Raw genomic sequence first — 14,828 nt, 5'->3', positions numbered from 1 at the left:
ATTCGGTTGCACGACTCATGTACCTGGAGAGCCGCTTTACTCATGTTACCCCTCAACAAAAATCATTTAATTGGCTTCTCATCCATTTCAGATTAAAATTCAAACTTCTCTTACTGACCTACAAATGCACACACTTGGCTGCCCCTCACTCTCTTTTCACTTATCTCCTCCTATGATCCCCACTCAGCTAAGTCCCTCCTATCTGTGCCCTTCTCTTCAACTGCCAATCCTAGACTCTGTCCCTTCTGCCTTGCTGCGGGCTCCGTCTGTCAGTGTTCAAGGCCCAGTTAAAAGCCCACCTCTTTGCGAGTGCTTTCGACTCCTAACTACTCTCACCTTGGATTCTGCATCCCCAACCCTATATGTCATGTTTGTCTGTCCAAGTTAGATTGTAAGCTCTTCCAAGCAAGAATGTCTATACATGTCAAAATGTATAGCGCTGCGTACACCTTTCAGCACTATATAATAATAATAACTTTTATTTTTTTTATTTTTATTTAGTGATAAGTAGTAATAGTAGTAGTAAAGTAGGCTGTGAAAACAGTAAGGCTATTTATAGCTATTTAATATGCTGTTTTAGATTCTTTAATTTGTAATTTTTCAATAAGTATTTTCTCTCTTTTCATTACTTTTTAATTAATTTTTTTTTTAGGACTGCATTTCAATTAAACATTTTTAATCCTGATTAAAGGTGATATTTATTTACTCTCCCCACCCCACTGCAGTTCCTTGTGACTAAGTGCAGAGTTACAAGGGGCTACAGTTGAAAAACAACATACTTAATTGCAATGCAGTTCAATAAAAACAAAACAAAACCAGACATCTAGAATATAATGGCAAGAAAAGGCAATAGTGCTTACAGGGGTATCCTTTGCACAGAACCTCAATGGGTGTTGACATCTTTTTTTCACTGATACGTTCATATTTCTGCCTCTTTGTCGCTGCCTTTAATCCTTGCCATGGAAGGGAACCCAGATTGAAGTACATCAACACGTAACCCAAGGACTCCAAGTCATCCCTGCGAGATTGCTCTGAAAGGTAAAGCAGTCACTTTATGACACAGAAAAATAGCAGCACATATAATTCGGTTCTGCATTTTTGTCATTTTCTGTAGACCATACTTTTCTAGTAACCATTTTGTAAACCAGTGTCTCGCAAATTTTACCAAGCCGCGGCACACAAAACTCGGGCCGCAGCTGGAAGGTCTCCATGCATGTGCAGACATTGACGCAATGACTTCATCATATCAAGATCTGCACATCTGCAAAGGCCCTCCAGCTGGTGTGAGCTTGTTAACCCAGAAATTACTACACCAGTGGGGAGGTGCGGAGAGCAGGAGAGGCACCAGCTGACTCGCCTACACAATATGCCTCTCACGGAACACCCGGGATCTCGCTGCAGAACACTACTTTGCAGTGGCATACAGTTTGCGATACATTGCTGTAAACATTTGGAACTCATACCTGCTGAAAGGCCCAAATGGTGTATTTACCAGCCCATTTCCAAGACTAGAATATTTGTAATCTGAAAGTTTATAAGCAATGCTTGCGAGAGTGCAGCAACTGAGAGAAAAGAGAGAATGTAACAGAATTTACAACACCTTGTGCTTCTGAAGAACAGTCAAAGAGAATGAGGAGAAACCCTTTACTGGGTATAGGTTAAGGCAAGGTGAAAAGATATGCTTTGCTTGGTAGAGACCTAGGTGTAAGCAAACTGCCTATCAGGCTTCAGAGGCTTGATATTGAAATGGCATCCTGGAACTGAAATTATAAAACTGCAAAACCAACAAAAAATTAAATTTAAGAGTTATGTTTAAATCATTTTTATTGAGCAAAGAAAGCCAATACAAAAAATAGCCAAGACAAGAACCAGCAATACAAGAAAGGAACAGCAAAAACAACAACAAGCAAGCTCAAAGTTTCAATTTCAACCACCAAACCCACCCTGCCAACCCACCCAACCAAACACCCACCCACCCAAGGCCAAGCAACAGCAAGTGAGCTAAAGAAAGTACGGAACAAAGAGAGAAAAAAAGAGGGCAATGAAAATAACATAACCATGAAATACACTGCAGGACTCCAACAGCATTTTAAAAGTTCAAAAGGCGATTCCGCGCAATTGGGGAAAAGGAATTCCAGAAGGGGCCCCAGATGCTGAGCAGTAGTGGCTCATGGCCAGTAGGGGGTGATGTCTATGGTACGGTAATGAAATGGACGTCAGGACATGATAGTGCAGTATTTTGTGGAATTTTTCTACAAAAGCGCTTGCTTTTTATATGATTCTGGGTAACTCTAGTTAGATACAAGCATATGTGTTAGTTAAGGCCACACCCAATAGAAGCGTACGAAAAATATATGGATGTAGCCAAGGCCAGAAAAACTCACTACAGATTAATATTAAGGAAAAGCATAATAATATTCTTTTTATGTACTTTACTATTAAGCTAGATCATAGAGGAAATCAGGATATACATGGACTCCATTTTGGGTTCTCTGTCTTTCTGCTTGGTTTTACTCCATTATGTGTTCAGCCTGTGTCCCTTTTGTTTAGTTTCCCGCTTCTAGCCTCGTGGTTCTAATTGATACCAGATGTGCCTTAGGCTGGTTAGGAAAAGTATATTAGATTACGTATCCCAACCTGAGATACATATAATGTGTGAAACTATAAATGAAATACATGGTATGAATGAAACTATGAATGTTTGGGGCCCCTGAATGTGATATGTGGTGATATAAATGGTTTATAAAAAGAATACTAAGGAAAAATCCTAAACACAGCATCTGGAAATGGTTAAGTTAGAAAGGTTTCTGTGTGAGAATCAGTGAAATTTGAAGCTGTCAGCTCAGGGAGAGGGGGAAACAGCCCCTCCTTCTCCTTTTTCTCTAAGGCTGACAGGGAGGGCTGAGAATATCTCAGCACTTAACAAATGCAGGTTCTCTTAATATACCTTTTGTGAAAAGGACAAAAAGAATATTGGATATGTAATTAAATGTTAATGTATATTCAGAAATGAATGTAAAGAAAACAAATATGATTTCTGAAACTTTTAAACATGTAAAGGAATTTTCTTTGCACCACCTCTGTTATTTGGATTGGCCCATGGTCAATGATGTCACACTGGACTGAAGGTATACATTGGGGAGCTTCGAAGTATCGGGCGGAGATCGTTATCAGAAGGCCAGCGTTTTGGCAACTATAACGACCTCCCGCTAACACAACTAGTCTTTTGAGTTTCATGATGGAAAAATAAAAGCAATAAAATTATATTTTGGTGAAACTTGCGTTATGTGTTATGCGTTATTTTCCATGTTTTTTGTTATTTTGCACACCTCGAGTGAAAGCTAGCAGCTTAATTGGCAACTGCAGCTTTATGAGTGCGCTGGCGTCCAATTAACCATGCTCAATGCGTATAAACCGCCGACCTGCTGGGGAATCCAGATTTCTGAGCTGAGTGCGCTCCATTTTCAGCAAAGCGGTCATGTGCTGTCGCCATTGTTGAAGGGTAGGAGTCTTTTGCTCCAGCCAAAATTTAAGACTTATTTATTTAAGTTTCAAGTTTTAATAAAAATTTGATACAATTGCTTATCTGGACTTCTAAGTGGGTTACAAGTAAAAATGGGGGACTAAAATAAACATCAATTAAAAAATAGACTAAATTCAACAAAATTTTAAAACAGTATTAAACAAATAAGGCTAGACTAACATGAGACGAAAGGTATATGGGTAGAAAATACAATTGAGATAGTAGAGGAGAACAATTAATGGAAGAATAAGAGGTTCGGGGTTACTGAAAATTGTTTCTTATGAAAGTTAAAGACAAACTGCAAACAGGCAGATATCATAAATTGAAAACTTCTTTAAATAAATGACTCTTGAGTTGGCCTTTAAAACGGTTGAGATTTTTTTTTTCTTGCAATAAAATGGGCAACGTTTCCAGAGCTCAGGAGCGACTAATAATAATAACTGTTTATATACCGCAGGAACGTGAAGTTCTATGCGGTGTACAAAGATTAAAAGATGGTACAACTTGAGTGGAATAAACAGAGTTAAGAGCTAGTGATTAACAGGTATAGATTAACAGTTATTTTGGAGTAAGAATTGTACAGGTCAGCTACCTAAATACTTCAGGAACAGATATGTTTTTAGGCGTTTCCTAAATTCCCCATACATAGGGGGCATAAGCAATTGATCTAGATCTTTACCCCATAATGCTGCCTGATGCGAGAGAAGGTGTTGATGATGTCTTTTAAGTTTACATCCTCTAACTAGAGGGGAAACAAAGTTCAAGTGTGAGCTTCTCTTATGTTGTTGGCTGAGAAAAAGAAAAGGTCAGTTATATATTTAGGGGCTAGACCGAATAGTGCCTTAAAGCAAAAACAACCAAACTTATACTTCACATGCGCCTCCATCAGCAGCCAATGCAGTCGTCGATAGTAAGGTGTTACTACCGAGGTTACTACAGAGGTGATCCAGGTATTAGTGAAAAATTTAAATGAGAGACAACAAACCACATCAAGTTCCTACAGAATTTCTTAAAAAGTTAGCAATGCTAGACATGTCCAAAAACCATTTTTTGTTTGATGATAACTTTTATTTGCAGAAGTCAGGCATTGCTATGGGAGCATTGTTTGCGGCTTCCGTAGCTAATTTATTTATGGCCAACCTTGAGGCTAATTGAGTTTATGTTATGGTTCACAATATTTTTTTTATGTGAACCTTTGGAAAAGATTTATTGGTGACATTTTTATTTTGTGGACATCTACCAAAAAGAGATTTATGGAGTTTGTGGAATATTTGCACAATTGCCACTGCACCATTAAATTTGATATGCACATTCATCAGTCTAAGATTGTGCTTTTGGATGTGAAGATCACAAAATTATATACTACATTTCAGACAACAGTACATCATAAATCATCTGATAGAAATACTTTATTGGAATACTCAAGTATGCATTCTGGGGCATTGAAGAATAACTTGCCAACATCTCAATTTTTACATTACTGTCGGATTTGTCATTCCAATTATGAATTTTTGTCTCAGGCTGAGACTTTGAAAATGAAATATCAGGAGAGAGGGTATCCAGGAACAGTGATCTCTAAAGCGTTCAAGAGAGCTTGGTATAGTTCTCATAAACAGTTGTTACAGTATCAAATAAGAGATAAAAAATGATTCCTCTATTCCTTGTATAATGAGATTTCTCACTTACCTCAAAGATTGGGCAGGAAAATTAAACAGTTGTGGCCCAAGCTACAAGTTAGATCTGAGTTTCAATCTAAGGAGTGCAAAATTGCACTTTCTTGTAATAGGAATTTGAATGTCTGTTTATGCAAAGCAGATGTTTGGTCTGTTAGCAGGGTGGGTGAGGTGGGACATTTTCGCTGCGGGTGCTGCATGGTGTGAACGGATGCAAGAAGGTGCTGTGATACATATTCCGGGATGGTCTCCTAACATCGGAATAACATTAGTCATCATAAGCAAACCAACATACTTATTTGTGTCACACCCGCGCTCTAGAGCGGCGCTGCGAGCCCCGGGATCGTGACAGTTCTCTGGTCCAATGTGTCCCTTACCACCAAGGGACCCTTCAGGACTTTGTCTGGCTTCTTATCAGCCTAAGAAGGGCATGTAAGGGAAGAGTCCAAGTCAGAATGCCTTAAATCAAAGTTTTATTATGGTCACTGGTTTCATCAAGCAAAAAGAACAGGCTTCAGCTTAGCAGTTTCAAAACAAATAATCATTCACCTTGAGCAGAGTTTTGGTTCTACCCTGCCCATAGATCAGGGGTGTCCAATGTCGGTCCTCGAGGGCCGCAATCCAGTCGGGTTTTCAGGTTTTCCCCAATGAATATGCATGAGATCTATGTGCATGCACTGCTTTCAATGCATATTCTTTTTTTTTTTTAAATTTTATTTATTAAATTTTTCAATTTTTACAATAGTTGAATTTCAAGTAATATAATTAATTACTATATATCATTGTATCTATCATTAATACAACTTAATTTATAAACAGTATATATTATAAATTATATATATTCAAAAGTTATAAATCCCTCCCCTTTTTTCAATTAATGATTCTAAAAATTATACATATCCCACCCCTTTTCTATATAAGTATTATAATTTTGCTAAGAAATCTAATCATTAGAATAATTAGTCAATGGTTGCCAAATTTTATTGAAATTATGAAAGTTCCCATGTTGTAATGCTATTACTTTTTCCATTTTGTAGATATGACAGACAGAGTTCCACCAGAACGTATAATTTAATTTGGTATAGTCTTTCCAATTTTGAGTGATTTGTTGCATGGCGACTCCTGTCAATATTAATAGTAGTTTATTATTGTTTACTGAGATCGGACTCTGAGTTCTCATTGCAGTTCCAAATAATACAGTGTCATATGAGAGTCCTACATGATTTTCTAGTAATTTGTTAATTTGGGGCCAAATCAGATTCCAAAAAGCATTTACACAGGAACAAAAAAAAATTAAGTGATCTAACGTCCCTATTTCTATTTTACAATGCCAGCATCTATTGGATTTAGTATTATCTATTTTTTGCAGGCGCGTAGGGGTCCATAACACTCTATGTAATAAAAACAACCATGTTTGATTCATAGATGCTGACTTTGTAGATCTTAGTCTCCAGGACCAAAATCGTGGCCATTGAGATGCAGAAATTGTCTGTCCAATCTCAATACTCCAAATATCTCTAAGACCAGTTTTCTTCTTTTTATTTAAAAATCCATATATTAATTTGTACCATTTTGCGGCTTGGTGTCCCAAGAAATCCGCCTGGAAACATAAAACCGGCAGACTATATTGAGTATTAAGATTTTTCCATTCAGAGAACCCTATCTGAATGGCCTGCTTCAATTGCATCCATTTAAAATATTGTGTTTTATTTAAGCCAAATTTATTTTGCAATTGTGAAAAACTAAGCAGTGAACCTTCTGAAATGACATCATTTAATGTTCGTATTCCTGCACTTATCCATTGTTTCCAGACGATCTTAAATCCGCCAATTTTGATCCTGGAGTTTACCCAAATAGATTGATTTAGTGATTTATTAATTGGATCTGATGATAGGTTATTAATATATCTTAATGTTTTCCAAGTGTCTAATAAAATTCTGTTGTCTTTGTATCTTCTAGGCATTGTTATACTAATTAAATGTTCTAAATGTAATGGGAACAGGAGCCGCCATTCTAAATATAACCAATCTGGTACATTCTCCATGAGATCTGGGAGGATCCAATACATACCTTGTCTTAGAATATAGGCTTGATGGTACCTATAAAAATTTGGGAAATTTACCCCTCCCTCCATAATTGGTCTTTGTAAAGATACTAAAGCAATTCTGGGTCTTTTCCCAAACCAAACAAATTTTGTAAGAATATTGTTTAATTTTTTATAAAAGGACCCCTGAAAAAATATTGGTATCATACTCATTTGATAACAAACCACAGGCAATATCATCATTTTGATTGTTTGAACTCTTCCCCACCATGAAAGATGTAAAGGATTCCATTGTTCACACATTTCTGTAATTTTTTTCAATAAAAGTTTTTCATTTTCTTTGACTGTATCATCAATTGTATTTTTGATAATAATTCCTAAATATTTTAATCCTTCCTCTTTCCAAATAAATGAATATGAATCAAATAATCCTTTGTTACAATGAACATTAATAGGAAGAATTTCTGATTTATTCCAATTAATTTTATATCCAGAAAATTTTCCAAATTTCTCTAGAAGATTAAGTAAACTTGGAATAGTATTCCTCGGTTCTCTCAAATATAATAAAATATCATCTGCATATGCAGATAGTTTATATTCCCAGTTAGAAAATGGTATTCCTTTTATCTCCTTAGTTTGATTAATTGCAATTAACAAGGGTTCTAAAACAACATCAAAAAGTAAGGGGGATAAAGGACATCCTTGTCTAACTCCCCTTTGCAATTTAAATCTGTCTGATAAATTGTTATTTATATATAATCTTGCACCAGGAGAGCTATACAAGGTTTGAATCATTTTAATAAAACCGGGGCCTATTCCAAACCATTCTAAAGCTTGATACATAAACTTCCATTCCACTCTATCAAATGCTTTTTCTGCATCTAAAGATATCATAAATGCAGGATCATTTATATTTTTTGCTAGATTTAAAGAATGGAATGCTAATCTAGTGTTGTGTGATGAATGTCTTATAGCAATAAATCCTGTTTGATGCACATCAATAATGAAAGGAAGAGCTTTTGCTAATCTTATTGCTAGTACTTTAGAAATTAATTTACCATCTACATTTAATAAAGAAATAGGCCTGTAATTTGAAACCAAGGTAGGATCTTTGTTTGGTTTTGGTAAGACAATAATTAGTGAATCAGCCATAGTACCTGATATATTTCCATTATTCATTTGATATTGATACAACTTTAATAGATATGGTAAAATAATGTTTTGAAATGATTTATAAAATTCAACCGTATAACCATCACCACCCGGAGCGGATCCAACTCTAAGAGACTTCAATGCTGACTCTATTTCTTTTAAAGATATAGGTTCTTCTAAACTTCCTTTTATATGATCTGGAACATTTGGTCCAATAAATGAATTTAAAAAATTAAGTCCATCTGTTTCTTTATTTTTATAAGATTCAGAAGAATATAAATCTTTATAAAAATCAAGAAACTGTATTAAAATGTCTTTATTGTTAGTGTGTGTATTACCTTGTATATCTTTTATTGCAATAATCTTGGATTTTCTTTTTTTTGCTTTAAGAAAATTTGCCAATAATTTTCCAGCTTTATTCGAATTTCCATAAAATTGAACTTGTTTATTAAATAAATCTTTCCTCACAAATTGAGAAGAAATCTCATTATATTTAACTTTTAGTTTTAATAAGTCTTGTAATGTATTATTTTCCCATTTTTCAATTAATTTATTTTCTAATAATTGAATTTGTTTTCCTAATTCAAAAAATTGTTTTTTATGTTGTTTATTGATATATGCTGAATATGAAATAATATTTCCTCTCATTGTTGCTTTAAAAGCGTCCCATAAAATCTCAGCATTAATATTTTCTGAATCATTAATTTGAAAAAATTCTTGTATTTTTAATTGAAATTCTTCAAGGAAATTTGAATCTGCTAAAAAATTATTATTAAATCTCCATATTGAATTGAAATGTTCAATATCATAATTTTGAAGATTAATCCACACACCAGCATGATCCGAAATTATAATAGGATCTATTACTGCTTTTAATACACGCTGCGCTAGGTTATTAGAAACAAATATATAATCAATTCGTGAAAAGGATTTATGGACTTGAGAACAAAAGGAAAATTCCCGATCATTAAAATGAAGAATACGCCATATATCTATTAAATCACAAGATTGAATCAAATTATCTAAGCCTAATGATTTCATAATTCTACTTGGTTTTTTATCCAAAATTGGATCCATTACAGCATTGAAATCCCCTGCTACTATTAAATTAGATGTAGCCAGTGGTAAAAGTAATTGTTGAATTTGTTTGAAAAACTCCATTTGATTTGTATTAGGAGCATATAAATTGAATAAATCCATGGTTGTATTTCCCAGATCCATTTTGACAAGCACCCATCTACCTAAGGGGTCATAATTTATTAATTTAAAATTTGCATTGCATTTTTTGTTTATCAGAATAGCCACTCCAGCTTTTTTCTTTAAAGCCGGTGCAAATAAACAATTAGAGATCCAACTTTCAGATAATTTTTTAGATTCTATTTCAGAAAGATGGGTTTCTTGAATGAAGTAGATGTCCGCATTTTGATTTTTAAGGAACGATAATATTTTCTTTTTCTTAATAGGATGATTTAAACCATTGACATTCATAGAATAAAATTTTATATCCATCTTATTTATCATTAAATTTTAACCAATATTCTATGATAATATACATGATTAGTTCTTAGCACAATTAATATATATTGATCCCCAATCCCACCCTCTATTTTCCCTCCCCACCCTCCCATTATTAATGTTTGACTTGAAACACACATTGGTCATGCAAAACCTAAATCCCCTTCCTCAGGCAACAATCATTCTAATTCAATATATTCCATATTTCTTTTCCCACCATATATATTCATTTAAACCTTTATATAATATTAAATATATTTCAAATATAGGTCTAATTCCATATATCATATTCTCATATATATAAATAGATATGTTTTCCCCTATAAAAATAATAGTAGATATTTGATAAAATCATTTTATATCAAGAAGATTCTATAATTAATATCTTAATTATAATAATTTCTCATTCATTTAACTTATTCCAAAAAATTTCCTCATTAATAATATCAGTAAACTTATTCCAAAAAAATTTCCTCATTAATAATATCAGTATTAATATAGATATAATAATTTGTATCAATTAAAATTGTATAAATCATATTAATATTTTCAATTCTTAGATTTAACTAATACAGTGGTGCCTCACACAACGAACTTAATCCGTTCCAGGAGAGACTAGCGGGAGAGGCAAAAAATTTCAAATCATTCTTCAGGTACGTAAAGGGGAAGCAACCAGCGAGGGAGGAAGTGGGGCCCTTGGATGATGGGGATAGAAAGGGAGTAGTGAGGGAGGAAAAAGAAATAGCTGACAAGTTAAATGACTTCTTTACGTCGATCTTCACGAGGGAGGACACATCCAACATTCCGGAACCAGAGGAAATAGAAAATGGAGATCAAGATAACAAGCTGGTCAAATTAGAGGTGAGCCAGGAGGATGTCCTCAGGCAGATAGACAAGCTAAAGAGCGACAAGTCGCCAGGTCCGGATAGCATTCACCCAAGGGTGCTCAAGGAATTAAGGAATGAAATAGTAGAGACACTTCAGCAAATATGCAACCTATCTCTAAAAACTGGAGAGATCCCGGAGGACTGGAAAATAGCTAATGTCACGCCCATCTTCAAGAAGGGTTCGAGGGGCGACCCGGGAAACTATAGGCCGGTAAGCCTCACATCGGTCCCGGGAAAGATGATGGAGGCACTGATTAAGGACAGCATCTGTGACCATATCGAAAAAAATGGACAGCTAAGGTCGAGCCAGCATGGGTTCTGCAAGGGTAGGTCGTGCCTCACAAACTTGTTGTACTTCTTTGAGGGGGTAAACAACCAGGTGGACAAAGGAGAACCCATAGACATAATTTACCTAGACTTCCAGAAAGCCTTCGATAAGGTACCACATGAGCGGTTGCTCAGGAAGCTATGGAACCATGGGGTGCGCGGGGAGGTCCACCGATGGATCAAAAACTGGCTGGCAGACAGGAAGCAGAGGGTTGGTGTAAAGGGCCATTACTCGGACTGGCAAGGGGTCACGAGCGGGGTTCCTCAAGGATCGGTGCTGGGACCGCTCCTGTTTAACATATTCATTGACGACCTGGAGGCGGGAACAAAATGCGAGGTCATCAAATTTGCAGATGACACCAAACTATTCAGCAAGGTTGAAACCACGGTTGACTGCGAGAATCTCCAAAGGGATCTTACGACATTGGAAGAATGGGCGAAAAAGTGGCAAATGAGCTTCAATGTAGGGAAATGCAAGGTCATGCATATAGGGAGAAGGAACCCGATGTTCACTTACAAAATGGGGGGATCAATGCTAGGGGTCAGTAATCTGGAAAGAGACTTGGGAGTGATGGTAGACACGACATTGAAGGCGTCGGCACAATGCGCCACAGCCTCGAGGAAAGCAAACCAAATGTTAGGTATCATTAAGAAGGGTATCTCGACCAGAACGAAGGAAGTCATCCTGCCACTGTACCGGGCTATGGTGCGCCCGCATCTGGAATACTGTGTACAGTACTGGTCACCGTACCTCAAAAAGGACATGGCAATGCTTGAGGGAGTCCAGAGAAGAGCAACTAAACTGATTAAGGGTATGGAAAACCTTACATACACTGACAGACTGAAGAAGCTGAGGCTGTTCTCCCTGGAAAAGCGGAGACTCAGAGGAGATATGATAGAGACCTTCAAGATCCTGAGGGGCATCGAAAAGGTTGACAAAGACAGATTTTTCAATTTGAAAGAAACCACAAGAACAAGGGGTCACTCGATGAAATTGAAGGGGGACAGGTTTAAAACAAACGCAAGGAAGTACTTTTTCACACAGAGGGTGGTGGACACATGGAACACCCTTCCGGAGGCCGTGATAAGAAATAGCACAGTACAGGGTTTCAAGGATGACCTGGATAGGTTCCTGGAAGACAAAGGGATTGAGGGGTACAGATAAGAGCAGTGGAAGGTTTAGAGATAACTGTAGAGGTAGGCAATAAAATTAGTCAGGGACCGCTGACCAGGCAATATGCCTGATGGGCCGCCGCGTGAGCGGACCGCTGGGCTGGATGGACCTCTGGTCTGCCCCGGCGGAGGCGACTACTTATGTACTTATGTACTTAAGTTTGTTATGTGAAACGTTCGTTGTGTGAAACGCGTTTTCCCATAAGAATACATGTAAAACAAAATAATTCGTTCTGCAGCCCTGTTTCCCCATAAGAATACATGTAAAAGAAAATAATTCGTTCTGCAGCCCTACATTTCCCTCCCTCCACCTCACCTTATATGCAGAGTTTGCCAGCTTTCTTTTTCACCCAGCCGCACGCTTTCAAAAAGCTGTGCACGCGCAGCTGCTGAAGTTGATCAATGTTCTCTTATCCTGCAACTTCCGGTTTCCGGTTGCGTCAGAGGAGAAGATTGAACAACAGAGCATGCGCGCATGTGCTGCTCTTTGAAAGTGTGTGGCTGGCCGAAAAAGAAAGCCGGAAAACTCGGCATCTAAGGTAAGGTGGAGGGAGATGATGGAACACTGCATTCAGACAGGAGGGTGCTGCTGTTCCCGGCTTCGGCGAGAGTAGTTCCGCCCCCCCCCGGGCCCCTCGGGCGACTTCGTTGTGTGAAACGAAGTTCGTTATAGGGAGCAAGACAAAAAGTTCGTTATGCGCAGCGTTCGCTGTACGAGGCGTCCGTTATGCGAGGCACCACTGTATATTATTCCTATATTAAGTTCAATATATTTTAAATATATTTCTAATTCCATATATTAAATTTTAATAAATTATTTTAAACATTTTTTTTATATTATCATTTATAATAACCTAATAAATATAGGTATTTAAATAAAATATATTTTATATCGAGAAAATTATATAATTAATATCAATTTATAATAATTTCCCATTCATTTAATCAATTCAAAAAGAATTTTTTTTTTTTTTCCAGTTAATATTAACATTATTAAATATAGATGTAGAAATTTTTATATATAATATTAATTTGTATTATATTATAATTTATTATAACTTCCATTATATATATTAATAATAATTGAATCAAAAATTATAAAATGTTTTGTTTTGTTTTTAAATAGATGGAATAAAATCAATAATTAATAAAAATCATGACATTCAATATATTATAATAATATTTAAATCAAAGATAGTCAATATAAGTAAAAAAAAAAAAACAATTATTCTATTAGTAGTCATTGTTTTCTTCTTTCTTTTTTAACCATCTTCTTTTTCTTCCTTTTCTGTTTTTTTTTTTTTTCCTCTGTTTATTCTTTTTTATCATGTTGACATTGGTTCTTCTTGTGTCAAAAATTCTTTCAGTTTTGCTGGATCTTGAAAATATATAGATTTATTCCCAGTAGAAATTCTCATTGTAGACGGATAATATAGTCCATACATATAGCCCTTTTCTTTTAATTGTTGTCTGAATGTGAGGAATTGTTTCCTTATATTTGCAGTATAATTAGCAAAGTCAGGAACAAAAATCAATTTAGATCCTTTATAGTTTAGGTTTTTATTTGCTTTTGCCACTTTTAAGATCTCAAATGCTTGTTGGTATCTTAATACTTTGAAGATCAGAGGTCTAGGAGCTGTCTGGTTTGTTGGTTTTCTTGTGGGGATTCTGTGGGCACGTTCTATCTCCAACGGCCATTTAGAATTCAGCTGCAGCAGTTTTGGCAAAAGATTTTCCAGAAACTGTATAGGGTTTTCTCCTTCAATATTTTCAGCTAAGCCAAGGATTCTAATATTCTTTCTTTTTCCTCGATTCTCCATATCAATTAGTTGATTTTTTAAGGCTGTTACATCTTTCTTTTCCTCTTCACACTTTTGTGTGAAAGTTTCCAACTGGCAGATTCTTTCCTCCATCACAGACATTCTTTGTCTGTCAGTTTGGATTTCTTGTTTCAGGTTAATCAACTCTTCCTTTACTTCTGATAATTTGTTGGCATTATCAGTCAACATTATTTTGATTTTAAATAATTCCGCCATGATGTCAGCTTTTTCATTAATTTCATCTGCTTCCAGCGGGATTGGTACGCTGGACGGCGATACAGGGGTTACCTTCGACCTTTTCGCCGACACTCCCGATGTACAAGGTTTTTCATTTTTTCCTTGCCTTATCGCTGCCATCTCCGCCGTTGATTTTTATTATTTTTAAGTCGGACAAGTGAAGTAAAGGGTTTTTTTTTTTTTTCAGTTGTTGCCTGGGACTCAGGAGCGCCGCGGTTAAGCTGCCATATCGTGCGCGCTCCAAGCCACGCCCTCTTTCAATGCATATTCATTGGGGAAATCCTGAAAACCCGACTGGATTGCGGCCCTCGAGGACCGACATTGGACACCCCTGCCATAGATGCACTGAAATGATGATAATTGTACAAATATTTCAGATAAAATCTTGTTTTATTAAAGTTCAACAGACAGTCCTGTTTCAAGGCATTCATTTGTACAATTGAGGCACATTACAACTCAGAGTGTAAATGCAACTTC

At 36.1% G+C, this 14,828-nt stretch overlaps 1 protein-coding gene across 9 annotated transcripts in view; it reads right to left on the bottom strand.

Annotated features, from left to right (window-relative positions):
• Window positions 1–14,828, bottom strand: part of CSNK1D (casein kinase 1 delta) — a 126,980-nt gene that overhangs the window by 72,666 nt on the left and 39,486 nt on the right. For all 9 annotated transcript variants that reach the window (XR_004540873.1, XM_033960918.1, XM_033960916.1 and 6 more), the window contains one exon: window positions 861–1,031. Coding sequence is in view for 8 of the 9 variants with exons in the window: in XM_033960918.1 (XP_033816809.1) it covers window positions 861–1,031 (171 nt within the window). In the remaining variant the exon portion in view is untranslated. The remainder of the gene's footprint in view (window positions 1–860; window positions 1,032–14,828) is intronic.

This window comes from Geotrypetes seraphini, chromosome 10 (genome assembly GCF_902459505.1).
Source record: "Geotrypetes seraphini chromosome 10, aGeoSer1.1, whole genome shotgun sequence".
NCBI classification, from domain to species: Eukaryota; Metazoa; Chordata; class Amphibia; order Gymnophiona; family Dermophiidae; genus Geotrypetes; species Geotrypetes seraphini.
The sequence above is the reverse complement of the archived record's forward strand: the minus strand, read 5'-3'. Positions and strand labels throughout refer to the sequence as shown.